At 54.2% G+C, this 22419-nt stretch overlaps 1 protein-coding gene across 1 annotated transcript in view; it reads right to left on the bottom strand.

Moving 5' to 3' along the window:
• LOC122370548 (ATP-binding cassette sub-family C member 8-like) overlaps window positions 1–21457 on the bottom strand; it is a 35658-nt gene extending 14201 nt beyond the window's left edge. Inside the window, exons 1-8 of the mRNA XM_043346226.1 lie at window positions 20981–21457; window positions 14396–15078; window positions 8142–8240; window positions 7210–7413; window positions 5659–5808; window positions 3531–3621; window positions 2868–2983; window positions 935–1072 (exon numbers count right to left, since the gene is read on the bottom strand). Coding sequence (XP_043202161.1) covers window positions 935–1072; window positions 2868–2983; window positions 3531–3621; window positions 5659–5808; window positions 7210–7413; window positions 8142–8240; window positions 14396–14950 — 1353 coding nt within the window. The 5' untranslated portion in view covers window positions 14951–15078; window positions 20981–21457. The remainder of the gene's footprint in view (window positions 1–934; window positions 1073–2867; window positions 2984–3530; window positions 3622–5658; window positions 5809–7209; window positions 7414–8141; window positions 8241–14395; window positions 15079–20980) is intronic.
• Between the last annotated feature and the right edge of the window lie 962 nt (window positions 21458–22419).

Genomic DNA, 22419 nt, shown 5'->3' with positions numbered 1-22419 from the left:
CCCCAACATGCATGGGAAGTTTCATCATGATCCATCAAACAATGTGGGTATCACCGGCAGAAAACCTAGGGATTCGGCGCACACGTTTGGTAACTGTCGGCCGGAGGCTGTACCTCTTATGACGTCATAACTCCGTGACCTGACATGACCCGATCAATTTTTTTCGGCAAAAGATGCGCAAAGGTTGCCCCAGAGGGTATTGAAAATTTCAGCCCGCTACGACAAGCCGTTTAGCGTGCACTTCGAAAAAACCTCAGGGGGGGGGGGTTGATACAACCCCCCCCCCCTAGGCGTTCTAGGGTTAAAAAATAAGAACTATTCACAAGTCTAGGCTAGCTATTGCACTGCGAAAGACTTTCGCCGCCTTTATCTAAACAGGATGGATGGCGCCTTTCACTTAATGTATAGGCTGGATAATGGTCTGTTTGTGTCGTCGATGGTATATCAAATAGGCGTTGATGTGATTGTTGACTGTTGTACGACAATATAACAGCGCAGGCCAAAAGTGCTATTGAAAGGTACCAGTGCCGGTAGTAAGGAAGACTAATCGTTGTGGCTGCACCCGACAACTACCAATCATTAGTCAGGTTCAATCGTCACATGAGTTGTTTAATCGGTGAAACAGTCCGCCAGACAAAATATACAGAGCGGTCGCATCTTATGATGATACCATACAATGATCAGGCAGTTTACTGCTGAGTGGGAGCTCTGCAACTGAACTGCGTACCTACTGTGGCGTCGCGTTAGAAAGGAGTTGAAGAGAATAAGTAAGCTCAGTGAAGTAAAAAGAATCAAACGTTGTGGACTTTATCCTAAGTTATCTCCGAGCGTTGACCGACAGCAATAATCAACTGACTCAGTACAGAGTCGACCGCTAACCGACTCGGCAGCGCCCCAATAGCTGACTGTCGAGTTTATCTGTTGTCACACGCACCAGAAGGCCCTTTTTGTTCTTCTGCAGGAACCAGACGACCACGAACTGCAGCGGCGTCAACACGACGATGGACACGAGGGCGCCGATGATGGCACTGACCCCCAGCTGCTGGTAGATGAGTACCAGCAGAATCACGATCTGGGAACAGGGGACGGAGGGAGGTCACAGGTCAGGTGTTGGCAGGTCGGCAGGGGCCAGCAGAGGTCGACAAGTTGTCAGTATTCAGCTAAACGTAGGTATCATAGGCCAGTTGATCCACGGTCATCGGGTAGAAACATTGGGCATGTGGGTTGAATGCCGGCCCGACATTTCTCACTATATGGTGGATCAGCCAGGAATAAGGAATTTGAGTTGTCCCATACATCGTCACAAATGATGCTTATTTTCAACACTCGCCAGGATGATGATATCATGGCGTCCACACAAAACAAACACTACGCTGTTTCGTTTCTCGCCCGGACCAAATGTCACCGTCCTTTCATTAATCGTCCCAGCAGGACAGACATTACACCACCCATGATATCACTTTCAGCCGGGCAGCACGATCCTCTCCCCACCCATCTGGCGCCGAGCTCGCTACTATTTTAAGGCGTTCATTGTGCAACGTACAGTGAGCCTCTGATAGCACCAAAAGTCAGCTTCCGCTGACCGACCTATCTAGCCTCAGAGCCTCATCAAACACGAGGATGAAGGCCACATGACAGCGCGTGGATGACGCTTCATACCGTGGATCAGATAGATACGGGTCATCAAATTGGCTGATACCAGATATTGATAATATTCACGGATGCGGCGACCGGTCCGTCCATGGACGAGGAAAAAACGGCGGTACGTTCTTCTTCGCAGGGGTCTTCACTAAATTTGTGCAGCGATGTCCCGGAAATCGCACCCATCCACCACTGCAGTGACGGCTCACCCCAGCGGCCATCGCCTAGTGGTCGGTCAGTTTCACCGGCCCTCTCCCGGCCCGGCCCGGGCCGCCGGAGACCGGAACAGACTGAATCGGGACACCACATCCTGACCGGATGGCCGGAGAACATACATGCGCCACCAAACCGCCCACTATCTGTCCTTGTTATTCAGCATGAAAATCGAAGGCGAATTGCAAAAACACAGCCAAAGGTTGCATTGCATAAGCCCATCCGGTGAGTCTAGCTGCCGTCTTGTAAGATTGCGAGTACAGGACGACCCCTCTAGTGACTTCTCTGGCTTGTCCTACAAAATATACCTCGTCTTTTCTTACGTAAAGCACAATGATCACCAGTGACCTATCTGACCATGTGCAATAGAACCCCGACTAGCGACTTCTGTACCTTAAAACACACGCACGATCCCGTTACATATCACATCCATCACAACCACATCAAAGCACAACCTTCCATTATGGTGCGAAATGGTCCACGCGGACCGAAGCACCTACTCAACAATCAATCAATCAATCACAACCAGGGCTGCGGAGTCGATGGATTTTCGGCGACTCCGACTCCGACTCCGACTCCGGCTTTCAAAAACCAGCTCCGACTCCGAATCCGACTCCGGGCAGAATTGTCGACTCCGACCGACTCCAACTCCCGACTCCGACTCCGCAGACCTAGCAGGGCTGCGGAGTCGACAGATTTTCGGTGACTCCGACTCCGACTCCGGCTCGGGTTTCTAAAATCGACTCCGACTCCGACTCCGACTCCGGTCACAACTGTCGACTCCGACCGACTCCGACTCCGACTCCGACTCCGACTCCGCAGCCCTGATCACAACCTTCCATAACAATTGCACAACATTCCAATAATTCGTCAACGACCTCTCTGACCTTGGTGACCTCTCTGACCTCTGTGACCTCTCTGACCCTGGTGATCTCTCTGACCTCTGTGACCTCTCTGACACTGGTGACCTCTCTGACCTCAGTGACCTCTGTGACCCTGGTGACCTCACTGACCTTGAGAGGGATGGCCCAGACGTAGTGCGTCTGACATATGAGCTCCGTGAGGTTGTCGGCGTCGTCCGTCTGGAGGCTGGTGATGTTCCCCACGTGATCACCCTGATCCGTCTCATCTGAAGACAGCCGAAAAACGGGACGGTTAGGGGCGGTGGCGGACTCAACAGCAGTGATATGGGAAACGTAGAGTTCTGTCATCGATACCAATTGGTGACTGACGGGTCGAATAAAGAAATGAAGCAATCATCCAGTCATTATTCATAAGACATGTATTCTATTAATATGCCTACTGCCGTAAGTGGGACATTGTGAGAAAATGTGACTGGATGGCACGCAGACTGGCCCATGGCACGTAGACTTCAAGATTTGAGTTGGACAGTTTGGGAGTACGACGAGCAAACTTCAGTAGTAATCTGGCATTTTCGATGACTGTATTACATAGATCAGCTACTGCAATTTGATCTGGAACGTCTGGCTTGTGAGCTTCGATATTACGTTGACGGGAGCAGCCCGGATAGCCTCATGCTCGCCACTCGGTATCTGACGGGTTACTGCGATTACTGCGCTCTGGTTACTGCGCTCGGCGCTGGTCTGATACGTTACGGAGGGACCGCGCTGACGGCGGCGGTGGCAGCGGCGAGGGTGGCTTATTTATTTATTTACCGGGCGAGCTGAGCGGATCCGGAGAGTCGTCGCTCGCTCCGCGGTCGTTGGATATGCACGGAATCTTCAGCGATTTCTCGTAGATCAGTGCCTGAAACAGTACAAAAGGCGTTAGGTGACAGCGCAACGATAATGACAGTGCGACGCATTAGGTTAACACGACAAGTCAGGTAAAGACAAATGCTATATAACACACAATGAGTTTGCTAGGCTAGAACAGGGTAGTGTGATCAGCCAAATTTGCGGGAGGAAGCAGATAATCAACTAGCTACAGCTGGGTCTTACTTGTTTGGTGTCTCAGCCATAGGCTATCGAGGTATTTGCTCGAAAGGAACTCACTTCAATTTTCGTAGTTTCCTGAACTCAGACATGTTGGACAGAAAGGGGACTATAAACACAGAACATTTACGTAGCCGGGCGAAATTCGATTTTCGTGGCATTACCATGACGGAACGGTTACTTTTTTCTGCTCTGTGAAAAGGTGCAAGTATGTCTTCGTGTTTACTTTAGTCTTTCTCCTCTCCCCTCTCTCTACTCTCCTTCTTCCTTCCTTTCTCGCTCGCACTCTAGAGTCCTCTCCCCGTCCCTGCCTCTTCCCTTCTCTCTCTCCCTTTCTCTCCCACTATGACACCACGTCATTCTCGAACAATCAGCCCCACTAACAGTGTTTTACAAACCCCGCTCCGTGCCGTTCGCTCCTTCCCCACCACTCCCGCCTCATCCATCAGCGCTCGACACACCAGCGGCCCGTCAAACTGTCATCATCTAAACAATGGCCCTGTGACCCCACCCAGGCCGGCGGCACTGCCGGCTGGCCCAGACACCAGCCATTCATCGGCAGTGCTGGTGCAGCCCGCTGAGATAATTGCCTCATCTTCCTGAATATCCACACAACAAAGCTTTCACACAGAAACATATTAGCTCCCCCGGAGATATCCTGGCTAGAAGTTCCTTTCACCACCACGACCGCAGAAGATAGGGATCTGTCGTACAATACGACCATTCAAAGATCGGGATCTTTCTGACACACACACACACTCACTGACACACAACAGATCATTTTCGCCTGACCACAGCTCATCGTTCATCGATCTTTAGTCGAACCGCCTTGACACAGCCCGGTTCGAGTCCAGCCGCGCTGTCGACGGACCAACGTAAACCTTCAGCAGACTAATATACGAGCACGCGCGCCGTTGGCCACAACACCGCCGTGCAGCCGAGCCATGAGTGATGCCTGCTGAACGCTGGGGCGGCGCAGGAGATGTGGGTGACGCAGAGGCCACAACGGGGTGTTTGGGGAAACCAGACAGCAGTGTTTATTGCTATCGACGGAAGTCGCCGGTAACGGCAGACGGCAAGGCGATCCTGCGCGGTTAGTTGCGGTTCTGTCTTTCCTTCCTTCCCTGTTGACCCAGAGGGGACCCAGAGGTCGAGACAGCGGATACGTGTGACATGTTTTCCACCCAGCGCCCCGGATGTGACCGCCGAGTCGATAGCTGAGGCCACTGTGAGGCTGCCGTGCGGCCAGTTTTTGCGGGGAACACCGACTCCACTCCCTCGAGGTTCCTGTTCGCCCCCGATGACTCAGAGTCACTGACTCGGTGAGTCAGAGTCACAGACTCAGTGAGTCAGAGTGGGTCAGCGGGAACTCGGGGCAGAGACTGTCTAGATATGTGGCCGGGAGGAGACAGGCCGGTCCGTTTCTCTCACCCACGTCCGTCAGATATAACTCCTCGTCTGGCAGGCTGGGTTTTGGTTCAAACTATCGCTGCCCCCCCCCCCCTCCCTCCCCCTGGAAACTTTGTGATTGCTAAACAGCACGACTTGCGCAAAACCTGCCGAACGCTATAAAAAACGCGTATCTGCATCGCGCTTCGTCGCGGTGCTAAGCACCTTGAACCAACAACAAATCACACAGGGGTTCATGACCAGCAATCTCAAGCCGAACAGTACAACTCACCATCAAATCTGAGCCACAATTTCTCTATGAGAAGAGGTTCTATCATCCAGCCTGAACAACTGGACCACTACCTACCCACCCGTCTGGCTACCACCGCACCTCGCCCCGCTACTCACTCGGTCACCCGCCTCCAACTCTCTACGAAACCACCACTCGCTCGTTACTCACCTGGACCTCGCTGCGGAGTCGGACTCCCTCCGTCACCATGACGTGGGTACAGCACTGCGAGAAGGTGCCCTGCGCCAGCGCCGCCACCAGGGCCACCACCGACATGACGAAGCCGTTGGCCAGGAACTGCTGCACGGTCGGGTACAGGTACTGCCAACACAGTCGGCGGGGAAAAAGGGCGTCAGATTCTGAGTGAGATCACCTGACGAGCTGCTAGAGAGGCCGCTGGTAGGTCAACAATCAGTTGTGTCCTCGTGACAAGCTGAGCATTGAGACTGGATGCCGTGCTGAGTGGCATAGCGACAATTATTTTCTCGAGGTGCAAGCTAACCTGTTATACGGGAAAGAAGCTGCGATCTAGCGCTGCCACTGGACAGGGATGTGATCGGCAAACCAGAGTCGCCTAGCAACCGACGACAAATGTGAATGGTCCCAGCCTTTTGCCGCTCCTGCTTCGCAAGATGGGTTTACACTCTAATGTTTACTCTAGCATACCCATGGGAAACTAGGATGAATGAAGCCGCCCCTCCGCTCACCGATAGCCTGACCTTAAGCGTAGCTTGTCTCTTATGCAGGATAAAGCGTGGAGCGAAAAAATGCATTGCTTAATAGTCTTAAAGCTGGGTTGCAAAAGCTGAAACAACGACTTCTGCACTTATCTCTCAGCGCATGCTGCGTCGAGGAAAGAGAGAGAGAGAGAGAGAGAGAGAGAGAGAGAGAGAGAGAGAGAGAGAGAGAGAGAGAGAGAGAGAGAGAGAGAGAGAGAGAGAGAGGGAAAGGGAGAGATAGAGAGATGAGAGAGAGGAGGGGAGGGAAAGGGAGAGAGAGAGAGGGGGAGAGGGAGAGGGAGAGGGAGAGGGAGAGGGAGAGACGGAGAGACGGAGAGGGAGAGGGAGAGGGAGAGGGAGAGGGAGAGGGAGAGGGAGAGGGAAAGGGAGAGGGAGAGGGAGAGGGAGAAAGGGAGAAAGGGAGAAAGGGAGAGAGAGAGAGAGAGAGAGAGAGAGAGAGAGAGAGAGAGAGAGAGAGAGAGAGAGAGAGACGCAACACGAGTGTTCAGTGTGTTTTGAATTCGTCTCTTTCTCTGCTCGTTCGTCCAGCTGTACTCATGTGCAGCCTCCACAGCTCCATGTGTATTCCCATCTGTCTGCATGCCCGTCTGCCTGTGTGTCTGCACTGCGTCCGTCCGCCTGTCCGTCGGTTTACAGTCTGTCGACACCGTCGGTCGAGGGTCAGACGCACCGGTTACCGCCCAGACAGACAGACCGGGCCCCACCCGTCAGAGCCGTCTCCGTGTGACCCGCCACCTTCCCTCCCTTCTGCCCAGTCTGGCCTCGCACGCTGCAACCACACCTCACCGGTCGCCGCCGCGGCTAGCAGCAGAGAGGAGCCGACAGCGGCGGCGGCGGCGGCGGTGACGGGGCGCGGCGACACCTCCGCTCGGTACGGCTGTGTACCGTGCAGCCGCCCAGGGCCGGACAGAGGGTGGTGACAGCACCGCACAAACAACCCAGCCATGAGCCGCCGCCGGGCCGCCCGGACACCCATACTCACCCCGTCCCGTTCGAGAAAATCGGTAGGCAGCGTGCCGGCCCGATGGCGCATCACGAACTCGACGATGTTGCGCAGCGCCAGCGGTGCCACGAATCCCACCATGTCGCCGCAGAGTTTGAGGAAGCCGCCGAGCAGCAGCCGGGTGCGGTGGGTGCGCCACACCACGCGCCAGAGGCTCAGCTGCCGGCCGGCGCCCGACAGACCCTGCCCGGCGCCAGAGGACCAGCACGGTCAGAGCAGTCACGTGGAGCAGGGATAGGAGGTGCTCTGGGCAAAACGTCCGTGAGAGCAAATGGGTGATTAACAGCGGCATAAGCACTAGCAAAGGATCTTGCATTGTTTGAGACGGAATATTGTTTTAACAGAGAAACGAGGCAAGTGCAACAGCACCTTCAGCAAAATACGATTGAACATTGGAATCGGTGCATGCTGTGTAAATGTTTCCAAGCAAACACTTGCCTTTTCTCTATTGAGATGCTTGCTAAATTTTTCATAATGAGGGAGCGTTCCCTCTCCCGGCGGCAAACTATAAACAGAAAACATGCGGTCAGCTATAGTCTTCCCAACAATGGGAAAGTAGACAGCGCACCAACACCACATAATCGTATCTACGTAGAACTACACTGATTCTACACTGCACTACACTGTACACTACACTGTACACTGATTCCTGCTATACGGGCCAGTACAAAACAATCATCATTTTCACCGATGACAAGCATTCAACGAGAAAAAAATGAAAGACGAAATTCGATTGATGGAGGATAACCAGATACGGACTGTCTCAACGGTTCGCCATTCTTCCTCACCGCCCCCTCACCCCCCCCCCCTCCCTCCCTCGCCGCCACTGCGACTGACCTGCCAAGGTTGTGGAACTCTATGGGCCAACGGTTGCCAAGGCGCAGCAGGCCGATGATCCATGAAAAGGTCACCTTCTCAGCGGCACTGGCGAACGGGTGCTTGTAGGCGAACTCGTTCAGGTCCACACCGTCCGACTCGGCGTTCAGCTGATACGAGCTACACATGTAGCGCTGGAATACGGAAATGATATCAGTCAGTATTCCACCAATGTCAGCCAATATCCATCAGTTTTTTTTTTTAATGATGTTAGGCAAGACCGTCAAGCATCTCCTCGAGTAAGGAACACATTCGAAGGCTTTGTCTCCGTTTGTCTAAGGAGAATCGAGTGATGTTCTACAATCGGCACCTCATGGCATCGAAAAAACGGTACAGGTCGTTCCAACAGGTCGTTCCAGCCGGAAACGTTGGCATACATTGGACAATTACCCAGTGAGACTAAAGTAAACGAGCTCGGCACATTGGTTGGCTGCAACGGTTGCCGACTGCCGTATTGCATTTATACGAGTACACAGCAAACGTAACTCACGGCCGGCACCCAAAAGAAGTACAAATCCGCCTCGAGATCATATATTCCCATTGCGAAAACAAACCATGCAAAGAGTGTTTATCAGGCCTTCTCTCAAAAGCGGCACTTGTGTTCTCGCTTCTCACTTTAGTGGCGACATAAGTCTGGGTAGTGGGTACCACATTTGAATGCTGAATATCATGCATTATGTCATGTCAACTTTAGCCAACACTGTGAGATCTCGGGTTCGAGCACCAATCGTTCCTGCGCCGAATTGCATGCTGATCTCTCCATCGACAAAAGCACGCCTCAGCCGCCACAGGTCTCAATCTACATAATTTACTCGTAGATGGCAGAACCTGTCCCTTCGTTCACAACCTGTCCAGATGCTATCGACCAGTACGGAGCCGCGCACTGGTGCTACGTATCAACCAGTCACGCAGCCGGCACTAACGTCCGACTAAACCAGACTATCACGGGACAGCCACTGTCACGACAACCCACAGCCCGCGCGGCCGTCCGGTGGTCGGTAGCAGCAGGACAGTTTTATAGGCGCGGCTTCCGGACAGGAGACGGAAACCATGGCCGCTATTGCCATAGATCGTCATCATGTGGGATGAGTGGCGGCGAGTCGTCCGCGACTGAGAGCCAGATTGAGCTGGATCAACAATGACTGTTGCACGCAGGGGCTTAGATGGACTTCGTTCGAAGCCACGGTAATCTTCGCACGATTGTTCGTGACCAGTGTAACCTGTTGACTGTCAAACCATTCACGGACGTTCAACGTCAAGCGTTCTATTAAGGCGCCCCGGGAAGGACCCGTCGTCTGTTCTGCATTGTCATAGCTTGCTTGGGATGATCATTGAGCTAAAAGGAACAGTGGCAAGACCATTTGTATGCATGCGTTTCCTTGAAGGCCACGTGACGCAGCAATTCACTGCTGGCTAAATTGACGTTCATCAACCGCTTTTCATGCTAGATTTCCAACAAAAGGTACAAAGCATTTCGTCAGTGTTTCCCCGCTAAAGTCTTTCCCTAAGCAAAAGAAATAATAATGCAAAAGCGTAAAATTTGGCCTTGCCTTCTTCAATCTGCAATCACGATAAGGAAAAGGGGAAATACCCCCGCCACGCTGTGAAGAAGCGAGCCACGCCGTCTCCTTCGACATTACAGGACACGCTGTGAGGATATCGGGGCGGGAGGGGAGGGGAGTTTCCGCCATTGACGACAGTGACGTCACACGTCACAGGGGGAGGGGGATGCAGCGTGGACAGATAGCACAGCCTGCCAGCGGCGGCTGCAGCCGCACGGCCGGAGCCGCGCTGCAGCGGGCGACATGGGCCGGCGCGACCGACGAGAGACCGCGACCACATCAAGGTCGGGCCGTCGCCACCGCCGCCGCCGACTTCCATCCTCCTCCCCTCCCCTCCCTCCCCCGTCGTCACCGCCCACCGCCCACCGCCCGGCGACCGGTCAGACCTCTGAACAAGCCCACCAACGGATGTCGCCCCAGCGACGGCAATGGTGAGTAACGGGTGACGAGTATCTCCACCCGGCCCGCGAGTCAAAGGTCGGCAAAAGTTTACACTCCGATACATGCATGCTGCAGAAGCCGCGAACTGGTTGTTTGGTGTGTTTTCAGCCACCGTGAAATCTGCGGTCCGAGTAGAAAATATGGTCTGCGGTCTAGCTAAACGGGGTTGTTTAGAGTTCGGTATGTTTTGGATAATATGAGGAAGATGAAGGTTACAGTTCAATGTTGAAAATGCCTGTTGGGTAGACAGGCCCGCAATGCATAGCTGCATAACGGTACGGCATGTCCCAGGGTAAAACAATGCTCGGGTAGCTGCGCCTGCAATAGGATGCCAGAGCCGCCGAAACCATGGAAGAAAAAAAGCCAGGCAAGAAGAGAAAAAGTAGGTACAACTCTGCCGTCCAAAGGCAAAAACGCATATGTCGGGTCATGACCTGACCCGACATATGCGGTTTTGCCTTTGGACGGCAGAACTACATACATCCACACCACCGCATCCAACAATGAAGGATCCTGAGTGTAAAAGAACAAACGTGACTATCGAATTCCCGAATTTAAAGACTACACTCCGACGGTCTCTAAACCTAACGTCTGACTGACCTTTCACTTGTAAGTGATCTGCCATCGCCTCATCGCCCCACACTCATCTCTAAACTCCGTATCCTTCAGCTGCCAACGCTCATCTCTCGCCACTCTGGGTATCATGCAGGTATCAGCTGACCAAGGACAAGCCTCTGGTTCTGTTCATAGTCACCCGCCACCCGGCCCGCCCAGCTATCTGCTGCATTTTATCCACACCCCAGCCCACCGGCTAACTAGGGCGTCACGCAGTCACCCCAACTGTCAGCACGCGGCGCATCTGTCAGTCGCGGAGAGAGGCCTGCTGGCGGTGCGGCTCACTTCAGACCCGTCAGCTCGCCGCCGCCGCTCTCATCCGCTGCTCACGGAGTGACGCCCGGCCGGCCGGCGCCGTCACGGTCGTGACGCGGTGCAGCGTGACGGCCGTGACGGCACGCGTCACGTTATCTGCACGGGACGGTGACAGCGCGGCCATGAAAAGGGGAGCGAGTACGCGCCGGTTATTGATCAGCGCATGGCGCAATGGCCCAACAATGTCCCAAGTTTTCGAAGAGGCGATGTAATTATCAGTTGGCTTTGACGGTCTTCCTTTCACAATCAACGCGTTCTGAGCCACGTCTAAATCTTCTTTTACCACTGGCCAGTGACAGTGAGATCACTACGTCATATCTTCTCGCGATCCATGACCCATGGCATCGTCACCACTTATCCATGACTCTATCGGAACTCAGCCAGTCACCTCGGACGGTCTATCCAGGCCACCATTAGCGCGTTGGCACCACACATGATAAGCACTCCTGGCTCCGTCACTGAGGCACCGGTGACACTCAGGGTCACTCGCAGTGACACTCCCTGGAGCTGCGTGCGTCACTGCACAGCCGGTGACGCGTCACGGCGACCGTGACAAAGTGACGAAGTGAGCGGTCAGCGATGCAGTGTGCCATCAGACGACCGCCCTACCCGGTATATCCTGTTTACGTGTGGGCGGGCGATTAAAAGTGGCTGGTGAGGCGACGCAGACTAGTCCCACAAGGCCAGTTTATGTGAGAGATGATCAGTTTGACCGTCGATAAATTGAATATTGATAACGATAATTGAGGGTTACAGCTGACTGGCTCGTCCGGCCTAAGTGTGCTGTTTTCGGGGCAGACGCACATCAGACGCGCAAAATTCAATTTGCGAGATGAAGAACATCATTTTGCGAGTCACGCAGTTCTAGAGAAAAATGTAATATCACTCACACTCAACTACGCAGCAAATACGCCGAGTGAGAAAAAAATGATGCGAGCACACAGTGCACATAGTCAAAAAGTGTTATGTCATGCTAGTAGTTTGACGAAAAACATGGACCAAGCCCAGACATAATTACCGACCTAGCTAGCATGATTCATGCTATCTATGACATGAACTATTTAAAATACGGAAACGACGGTATAGCATCAACTACGCCACATCGTGCACCTATAGCCCAATCACAAACAGGATCCAGCACACGACATCCTCTCTCCTACACATCCAATGCGAGTCATCAGCTATAAAGCACCAATGCAAATTGAGCCGCTGAAATACACTCGACATGACGCTGCGCAAACAGGCGTGAGAACAGTCACAGCCGCGGACAATTTTCTGAACTAACCCGAACGTTACGTCGCACCTCTCAGGCACGACTGTGATGATCCAGACCAAAACACGCCCGTGAGATGTTTGGCTTTACAGAGCCCGCTGCGTAATACGGCAGGGCACGTCTCGCGGGAGCCATTACAGAAGCGAGTCAAATACCGCACATAGCTCGACCATGGCCGCCAGTTTTCACCGTGAAAACTACTAGACGGGTTTTATCCAATTCGGAAGGCCTGCTGATGAAAAACGGCATGGCTGACTGAAACTCAATGTCAACACACTGATAGTGTTGACAGAGCTTATTCCGAGCGATAATTTGATTCGTGCATGGTCTGGGTTTATTTGATTTTCACACAGCGGTGCCCAAACCGAGACGCGCCGACGGTGTTGAACGATAAAACAGGCACAAGCCGCTATTGAGAGTCACTGACCGAGCGGTCTGTTCTAAAACACCGCAGAAGGGCCACCGCGGCAGACGCTGCAGTGCGGAAGCTCTGGTGTCGCATTCCGCCACAGCCCCTCCCTCACACAGACTATACACAGACCGACAGTCTGGCATCAGACTGTCACAACAGTGCATTAATGCCCAGCCAGAGAGCGCCTCTTCATTCCGTCTAACCGCAGTGGTCATCTAATCCGCCCGTTTAACCCGTCTAACCGAGCCTTTACTGCCCAAACAGTCTACAGTGCGGCTGGAGCGGCGGCGGTGGCCGGCGCCGACCCACGGCGGAGGTCGGCGCCGCCGCCGACCCACCAGTGAATGGAAGGACGCGTGCCGTGACGGCGCCGGACCCCGCGGCGCCGCTGACCAGTGGAACCCATTACACTTCCGACCCGACCGGCACACAGCCACAGTGAATGGCGGACACAGTCGAAACAGACGGCCGGAAAACGGACGGTACCAAACACGGTGGCAAAATACAGGCCACTCGTCTGAACAGTCGACGGTCAAAACCGGAAAACCGGGACACGGAAACCGGCCGAGCCGGCGACCAAGCCTGCTTCGTGTGAAGGGTAGTAGTATTGAGGAGGTCGATCGAGGAGCTGTGTGGTGAAGCCTTACGTGGTGGAGTCTGTACTGAGACGGCTGTAGAGACGTGGTTTGGTATCAGCTGGAGGGATGGGTTCACTTTGATGGTTTAGTGACGGGTCCATTAGCTCCATGGAACAAATAACACGTCTATCAGATCCGGTGACGTTTCAACCGAGCAGTTCATACAATATTCATCGGCTCTCCCGTCTTCAAACGGTGGCGGCCTGAATCAAACGATCACTACAACCACCCCACCCAGTAACATAAATTCGGAATTCATAACACCACGCTGCAGCTACTATGCAGACCAGAGTTCCATCTCACACCGATGTTTACAAACACCATCCACCGTCGATAGGCATGGGAAAGTTTCGGTGCACATTTCCCGGCCTTCGCCGTTCACTGCCAATGGCAGCGATCGTTTACACACACGTACGTCGTCGGGTCAGCGGTGCAGGGTGTGGCCGTGCAGGCTCCTCCCGGCTGCAGCGGCACGGCTGACAGAGTCGACTGTGACGAATTGTGCAGACTCGCATCATTAACCCCGAGAGGACCCCATGACACGGTACACCGACCAGCCGTGTACGCGGAACTGCTACGCATCAGGGCGATTTAAATTATATCCGGGATCTGCCTCCAGTGAGGGCGGTAATAGATAGGTTTGGAACGATCACTGAGTTGATTAATTTGATGGATCTCGGTGTTTATTTTTAGAGGCATTGGAGAAATCCGCAATTTGATCAGGCAATCTGCTTCCTCACATAAAACCTGCGTTATGTTTAGTAATGTAGATCGCATGATATTTGACATCATCCTAACGGTATGCCCTAACGGTAAGCGGCATATTGCAGCTTTCTCGCCGCTCCCACCCGAATAAAGCCAATGCCCAGACCTGTCCCATGGCCTTAACCCGCGCTGACACAGACACACCTAACCCGAGTTCTCTTCCAAAGCAAACGCAGCCATGCACTAGCTGTTGCGATGACCTGAGATTCCCTTCCCAAACCCACTCAACCTCAAGACCTCGGCTCAAATCCCCCCCCCCCGTACTCACCTCCACAAACGCGAAGTACACCTCGAGCGCCGTGAGCGCCGCGTACACGAACATGGTGGCCCACGTGGCGAGCACCCGCACGTGGCGCACGTCCAGGCCGTCCACACTCAGGTAGAAGTGCGCCTTGCACGCGCCGACGGCGGCCGCCAGCCCGCAGTAGAGCAGGTTGGCCAGCAGCCGGCCGGGCGCCGCGTCCCGCTCGCTCAGTCCGGTGAGCGCTGTGACGGCAAAAATGCCGAGCAGCGCGGCGGCCGGAGCGGCCCACACGTGCGGCCGTCTCTCGGCGGCGTACCAGTCGGCCAGGACAGCGTCCATGAGCGCGGCCAGCGAGAACAGCGCCACGGCCAGCGCCAGCAGCCAGCGCGCCGAGTGCAGGCTGAAGCGGCGCGGCGGCGGCGGCGGGCCGCTGCGCCGCTGCCGGCGCGCCGTGTGCCACACGACGGCCATCACCAGCACCAGAAGCGAGTAGGTGACGCCGGCGGCGGTGGTGACCAGGTCCAGCCGGCACGGGTCGTCCCACCGGGCCGGCCGCCGGCCGCCGCACACCGCCTCCATGCCGCCGACGGGCCGAGTCGTCACCGACGACCGGGCGGGTCAGACGGCGGAGACCATCGGCAGGGCGACGGACGGGCGGCGGTGAGAGGTGGGGTGACAGACAGGGACGGAGCGGTGCGATGGTGTTCCTGAAACGGACAGTAAACGGTCATAGACGATAGGGCACAGGAGAACGTGGCACGGCAACACGAGCCAACACGAGTCAACACGAGGAAACATGGCGCGAGCTTCTTACATTGCATATTTCTTCTCACACATGCACGTTGCACACTGCAGTCTGCACACTGCACAGTACACAGTTCTAGCACTGCAGTAACCGGGTTGCAGTGAGATGCAGCCAGACGATTTCCTACATGACGCCGCTGGGTGAAAGCACAACATGATGAACATTGAACAGGTCATGGCCTTCAAGACTCAAAGAACTGTCATAGAATAACCAACAAAGATTTACGCGCAGCCATTGATCACGTTTTGCCGCAGAAAATCTGTCATTCAGAAAGTAGGTCACAGCAATAAAGTTCCATTGACCGACCTGATCAGTAGCACATTGGAGGTGATCTAAGCCATGTGATTTAGTCCGCCTTCGCTATAGAACCGTCCTTTGACCCGATAATGGACAGTGTTGTCTGAGCGTCGGCGCTATTTGGAAAACTTCCATCAATCAGTCTGACTTTATTGAGGCACTGGGTCGCAATTTCCCCGCAAGTCACGTTGCGCCTCCAGATGACCGTGATCCCAGGCTTGCTCGCCTGGGATCTGCGAGCGGGCAGAGCGGCCGTGCGACCCATGTCACCCCGCGGTAACCTGATCGCCAGTGAGATCCGGCCAACGCGAGAGTCCGGCTGAGAGCTGCGCAAAAACGCCAACAGCCGCCGCTGAGAGTGGATCACATGCGGCGGAGCGGCGCGCATTGACGTCACCCCATTAATGACCGGGACGCGACTGAGTAATACAAAGAACCGCTCATACCGGGCTGAATTGACCGGTCGGCCCGGCGGACTGGACGGCGCAGCAGCCGAGTTCCGTGGAATGAGTCACGGTGCGTGACTAACTCTCTGGGCCTGGCCCGGGCCGAGCCGTACCCCAAGGTCACTCAGCACGTGCTGTTGGAATGGGCCGGGGATCCCCGCCGTGCCCCGCCTCCGCCCCGGGCTAAATTCGGCCGGCGAGCGACATATTTACAGCGGCGCATACAACAGCCGTCCGACCCGTATTGTGAAAGTAAGCGACAAGGCGGGGCCAGTCGGCCAAGCGACCGACTGACCGACCATCCGGCCCCCGGACAGGGTCAACGAACCCGCCTGGGTTCATCGTCGGTCGGTGTCCCTCACAAAGATGTAAGAGCGAGCCCAGCAACTGGATAGGAATACCGAGCTGCTGGCCTCCGTGGATCTCAACACATGATCTCGGCTAGATGAATCCAATCAGACCTCCACCCAACACCGACTCGAATACCGAGCTCCGATGACCGCCGGTCGCCGTAGCCGAACGTCGACGGGTGCCCGGCTCGCGCCGGCTCTCCATAGCTGACCAGTGACCAGCTCCGCTCGTCCAGATACTGACCTCACAGCTCGGGCGGTAACCAGTTGAGCCAATCAGTCCGGCACGCCGCCGCACCCGCTGTCATAGATCGCAGAGTGTGATCAGTGATCACCTCACCGGTCACCCCACATCCGCCTTCGGAACGGGTCATGGGAGAGGGAGAGGAAGAGAGAGGGAGAGAGAGAGAGAAAGAGAGAGAGAGGGGGAGAGGAGGGAGAAAGAATGGCCGGGGCCACACAAATAATCAATCTTTAGAACTTGCCGCGTTTCGCGATTTCTCTAGGGATCAGGAGTCCAGGACGGCAGCTGCGGTAGTGCGGTATAGGACATGTAATTAACATGCGTACTGGGTGTGACCTCTAGCGCGAACATGATCGTCTCCCCTGACCTCAGCGTAGTGCGGTTGCGGAGATGGTTAAAATTATCATCGGCGCCCATAGCGGTGCGGAGCTTGTGAAAATTATCACCGGCGGACCGGATGGTATGTGCTGACATGGCCCACCACCGACATAGATCGGACCACATGACACGGCCCCGCCGACGGTCCGCCCGCGGCGGGGACGGGGCGGGGGCGGGGGGCGGGGGCGGCGCCGCTCGTCGGCCGCCCTGTCCTGACCTCACAGCACGTGTGAGCCACAGACACCATGCGCGCGGAGAGGGCCCCCGGCGGCGTCAGATACGGTGGCAATGGTGAGCTCATGCGGCGATTGGACGGCGGACACCCGTCGAATCCGGCGGCGCCACAGATAACAGCGGCTCCAGACGGCTGGCGGCGCGACAGGAACTGTTGAATGGACGCGTACTGCGTAGCAAGGGCGGCCGGTGCCTGCATATAACGATAACCAATGAGCGTTTCTTATATAACGCCAATATTTAGAGCAGAGCTATGATCAGAATCCCTCACTGGCCCATTTAAGCCATTTGGAGAACCCAATCACTTGTTACTTGGCCCACATGTGCCCGTATGGAAAACCTTACCACTATTATAGACGGTCAAACGATTGGGTTTATGCCTGCAGCGACCAGGCGAGCTGCTGAATATTACCGAAGCCCTGGAGGGGCCCACGGAGCTCCAGGACGCCATGGAACAAAGAAACGATTGAGTGGAGTAGTTATTCCGTGGCATGAGTGTGAAGTTTTCCGACCGACACAACCGACGCGACAAATGATGCATTCATGACACCACTTGCTTCCTGTCTTGGTTAGTTTGCGGTCGGCATGTATTGTATACCTACACTACCGAGGTGGACTTCTATTGTGGTTAAGTTTGTGCCGCAGCTGATTATCCTTCTGTCAAAAATGGCCCATGCAGACCTCCGGTTGCACTGGACAGTTTTAAAACCGTACACCGGTTTTACATCAGTTACATCACTTACATCAGTTTACACCAGTTACAAAACAGTGTGTGGCTGTTATCCCGGCTTATTCACGCCGTTCTAGTAGAACTCCAAAAATAAATGTACCAGATTGTCTTGTTTTGACAGTGACAGAGTGACAGCAACCTGTCTACAACGACAGTGTAAACATTTCCGGCAGAATCGGTCGAGACACCTTGGTCCAGTCCGAAAGAAACGTTCTACAAAGACCCTGAATTACAGCAAGAACTTATAAAAAAATAAATATTGTTCTGATGAACGACACTGGCCGGTGTCGTCTTCGAAATCCTCCCTGTTCGACCTTATCAGGATCACCCAATGATCACGGTTTTAGTGAAGAAAAAAAAACGGCGGTTGTCGCTTTCTCTGGCGTCACATCTGAGGCCTCTTGCACCAAAATCCTCTTGCACCAATGCTTGGATTCTTTTGCATCGTATACCCAGTCCAAGTCTCAAATGTAACAATTTGCATGCAAAATTTAGCAAGCACATGTAGGATTATGTATTTGGCTATTGCAAACAAATTTACCACCGTTAGATTATATTATTCTGAAAACGGTTTTTCGATTTTACCTAGCTAGGTAGTTTGGTGCAAGAGGCCTCTGTTGTACCTAAAAGGATCGCTGTGAGAAAAAGAAATGACCTAATTCTAAACGACCCTTCCGAAAGTCGAAATAATCACATTGTGTTGCTTACTCAAATACAACGGTGCACGACTCTCGAGTACATACACATATTTTGGTATTCGCAGTTAAATCGATAGATATTTTGATCAGATACACCTTTGAATCGTTTTTTTGCATTTCAATTGGCGATGCATAAATTTGTCTTTACTGATATCGAGCTAGTTATAAAGAACCTATTTAGAGCAATATCTCACAAGGATAAATCAGCACGGTATAAACACTAGGTCACTCAGTGCAGGCTGCAGCTGTATGCTACACTGTCCAAGAATTTAATCAAACCAGCCATGAACAGCGTCCCAGTATGCTGCCGCTATGGCCGGGGGCCGTGACTATCAATATGTATCGGTGCTGCCGTGAGCCCTGAGGAGGCGTGATCTCAGCTCAGCCGTCACGGCCCGTTGGCTCGCGGGCCGGCGGCGCGGCCGTTTTCCGATTAGGAGCTGGCACTGTCACTGAACCGAGCCGTGTGAAAACAGTTCCGCTCCCGTCTGGACGAGCAGATTCCGGATTGGTTTACTTTTAGTCCAGAGCTGTCATCCAGCCGACCGCCTGACGTGGAGTGAGGTGCCGTGGGCGGGCCTGAAGGCTGGATACGCTCCGATTCACATGGATCAGCCCACGGCAATGTTTTCACGAGTGGATAGGATTGGGGTAGGCATCTCATAATCGGGTTAAAAAGAAGCCTTGGCTATCGCTAGTTTATGCTAGTCAACGTGAGCCACCGCCATGGCACTGCAGTCAAGGATAGTCACCGCTGGTCAGTGGTCACCGCTTTTGGCACTGTCAGTGGTTGTGCCAAAAGCGGTGACCAGCCATGGACAGCGCTCATAAGACACCCAATCCCCCTAACACCTCAGTGGCCACCAGTATAGGTATCAGGCTTTTCGGCGTCCAAGTAGCATCCATCCACGCCAGAGTCCACACCGCCCTTCGGTGTACTGTCTATGGATGCACGTCACAAGTGCAGCCGGTCACCAGCGTGCACCACTATACTGCACAGAGCGCGTGCTGCACCGTGCACCGTCCGGCGCCGCCAGCCGCCGCCGACCTTGAAGTCGGACCATCCGCGCCGGCTCACAACTCGTTTGGAAGCCCGCCGGTGTCCCGTCGACCGGCATTCGTCGTATTGCGCCGCATAAGATAAACTAATCCGCTGACGACAATGCAAGTCGGGAGGCGATGCATATGACGCAACACGGCACACAGCTGTCGGGCTGCGAAAGCTCGGAGCACCATGAGGAGAAACCACGATAAGAAACCGGACAAGAAAACGACGAGGGAAGACCCGACGGGACGAGTGGTGCCGTGTCGGCCGCGAGACTCCCGTCGGACCGTCAGACACGACGGACTGATGGGGTGCCAGTTACATCGGGCTCTCCGTTTTTACACCTGGTGACCTCCGCAGTGACTGACCTCTGTTTGGCCCGGCGCCCGGCGGCCGACGGAGCGGCTGAGACTCCTCCTGTGATGGATTGTGGTGCTGGTGATTGATCGGTGGTGCTGCCAAACGGGTCACCACCGACAGCGTGGTGTCACACGGCACCGAGTGGTGAATGGTGGCCGCTCGCCAGTCACGACTCGGTGAATGAATGGGGAGCGATCTGTGGCGCTGGACGAGGCTGGGTGATTTTCGTTCACTCCTGCGAACAGGTCCCGGATTCCTATCGATGAACTGGCGTGTCAGAAATTCATGCCTGACGAAACCTTACGTAAGGCCAGCTGGCGATTGAAGCCACCCTGCGGAGGATTTTTGCTGAACTTGTGGTTTACAAACCGGTTTGGAGGTCGCCATGCCTATAGCATCGCCATATTTACGCAGCAAGGAATGGCCAACGACGTGTCGCTGTTTATGCATTTTTACAGAGTGTCGGAGGTTTTCGACGCACAACTCACTGTATGTCCGATGTTCAATGTCCATTGCTGAGCAATAAAACAGAAATCCGACATTCTCAGAAAATGTACGCTCAAATTACCTGTGAGAAAAAATAGACGCCCAGCAATATCAATGCTGGAATAGGACGCTTTGACAATGAATGCATTGAAGACAAACCTTTTAATTTGTCCTGAACCTGCAACATCGCTCTGAAGGTACGTGATGTTCAATCACCGCAATTAATCTGACCAACAGTTGATACGGGCTCCAATTCTTGATAGTTTTTATGATGCATATCTTGAAGACGTGCGAAAACCAGACGAACTCCACAAAGGCAAAAAGCTCGCCTTTATCCACTCAAAAGGACACCGTATGAAAATGCGTGCAAGCTACGTCGTCGTATTATCACAGCATCAATAGCCGCGTGCGGCCGCCGGCGCCGACATTCCTTCACGAACGTCACGGGGCCTCCCGTCAGCAGGGTACCACAGAATCAGCTGATCGGACAAAAAACACACACCAACGTCCAAAAAAACACACTATCCTGTACTCACCTGTAGGCAGAGCCGGTGTCGCCGGGCCGGTCAGCTGGTCCGATTTGGCACGGAGCTCCGACCTTCACTGACAGCACGGTCACCGCCCGTGCCAACCACCGTTGTCCGCCGGCCACCTGAGCTCCTGTGTCGAATCAGAATCTTCCGAGGGTGAATATCACCCTTCACACTCCTTTCTGTACCAGCCTGGTCCCCGTCCTGTCCCTCTCACGTGGTTGGCGGTGGCACAGCTGCGGCAGCGACGTATTCGCAACCCTCGCGGCACCGGCGACCAGACACAACTGACTGGCCGGCCGGCCGGTCCAGTCGCGCCGCGGCCAGGCGTGACGTCATAGCGACGGCGGCCGGCCGCGCGGCGGGCCCCGGGCGCTGAGGTCCTTCCGGAAGACGGACTCGGAGGTGGTGGGCCGCCCATCGCGGGAATCCCGCCCAGGTGCGTGAGCCGTGAGACATACTGCGCCGGGGGCGCGCCGCGACCTGCGGAGTGGAGGGGAGAGGTCAATGGATGGATTCAGAACTAAGGGAGACGGGAGATGGGAGAGCTCAGAGGGAGAGAGGTGGACGCGGAGGTGCGGACGCTGAGCTGGCGCTCCTATATGGGTCACGGTCATTAGCAGGGCACAAAAACGGTCTTTCAATAATGCTTTCAACCTGGTTGAGAGGATATGATAAACACATACATAAGTGGCTCTACGCTTCATATCATCTTTGAGCATTTTGATACATTCACAAACATTTCATCCTTATAGATATAGCAGTCAATAATTCGGCCTTTTTTCAACCGTCAATGTGGTAAACGAAGTCCGTGTACCGTGTTTGTATGTCTCTTTGTACTTACCTAACCAAAACGTTGGGCATATTCTCTTGTAGCAAGGCAGACTGAAGGTGCTGGTTATCAAGACCTATATCAATATGATACCGGACTTAACCACTTGATATCAGAGTTTTGGACCCTGAAAATTGAAATGCAGAAGAACAAAGAGAATAATCACCCCCAGCTCACACGTGAATCGGCCTTGCGTGAATCGCAAGGCCTTGAATCGTGAATAATCACGATAATCACGTGGATCTTCCTGGATCTTCCACGCCACATTTGTTTCAAAGATTTGCTTCCAGATTGTTTCCAAATGAAGAAATTTTTATGCACAAGTTCATGCGAATGTATAATACACGCGCCCTGCGTAAATCACTAAACAAGATTAACGTTCACGTTGACTTGTGCTTGCAAGAGATTGATTTAGAGGTCATTTCCCCTGTTTAGCTCGATCACACTGAACTAAAAAGAAGACCGGCTGGTTGATCCCAAAGCCCCGATTTCCAGCTAACCCCGGACCAGTGTTCGCCACGGGCCCCAAAATCCCCAGCCCAGCCCGGCCCGGGCCCATGGGTTCAGAGCCCGGCCCAGCCCGTAGCCCGCTCTTGGCAAAATGTCCAAGCCC

The sequence above is a fragment of the Amphibalanus amphitrite genome, unplaced genomic scaffold, assembly GCF_019059575.1.
Source record: "Amphibalanus amphitrite isolate SeventyFive unplaced genomic scaffold, NRLGWU_Aamphi_draft 000035F_arrow, whole genome shotgun sequence".
In the NCBI taxonomy this organism is placed as follows: Eukaryota; Metazoa; Arthropoda; class Thecostraca; order Balanomorpha; family Balanidae; genus Amphibalanus; species Amphibalanus amphitrite.
This window is presented reverse-complemented; position numbering and strand designations above follow the sequence as displayed.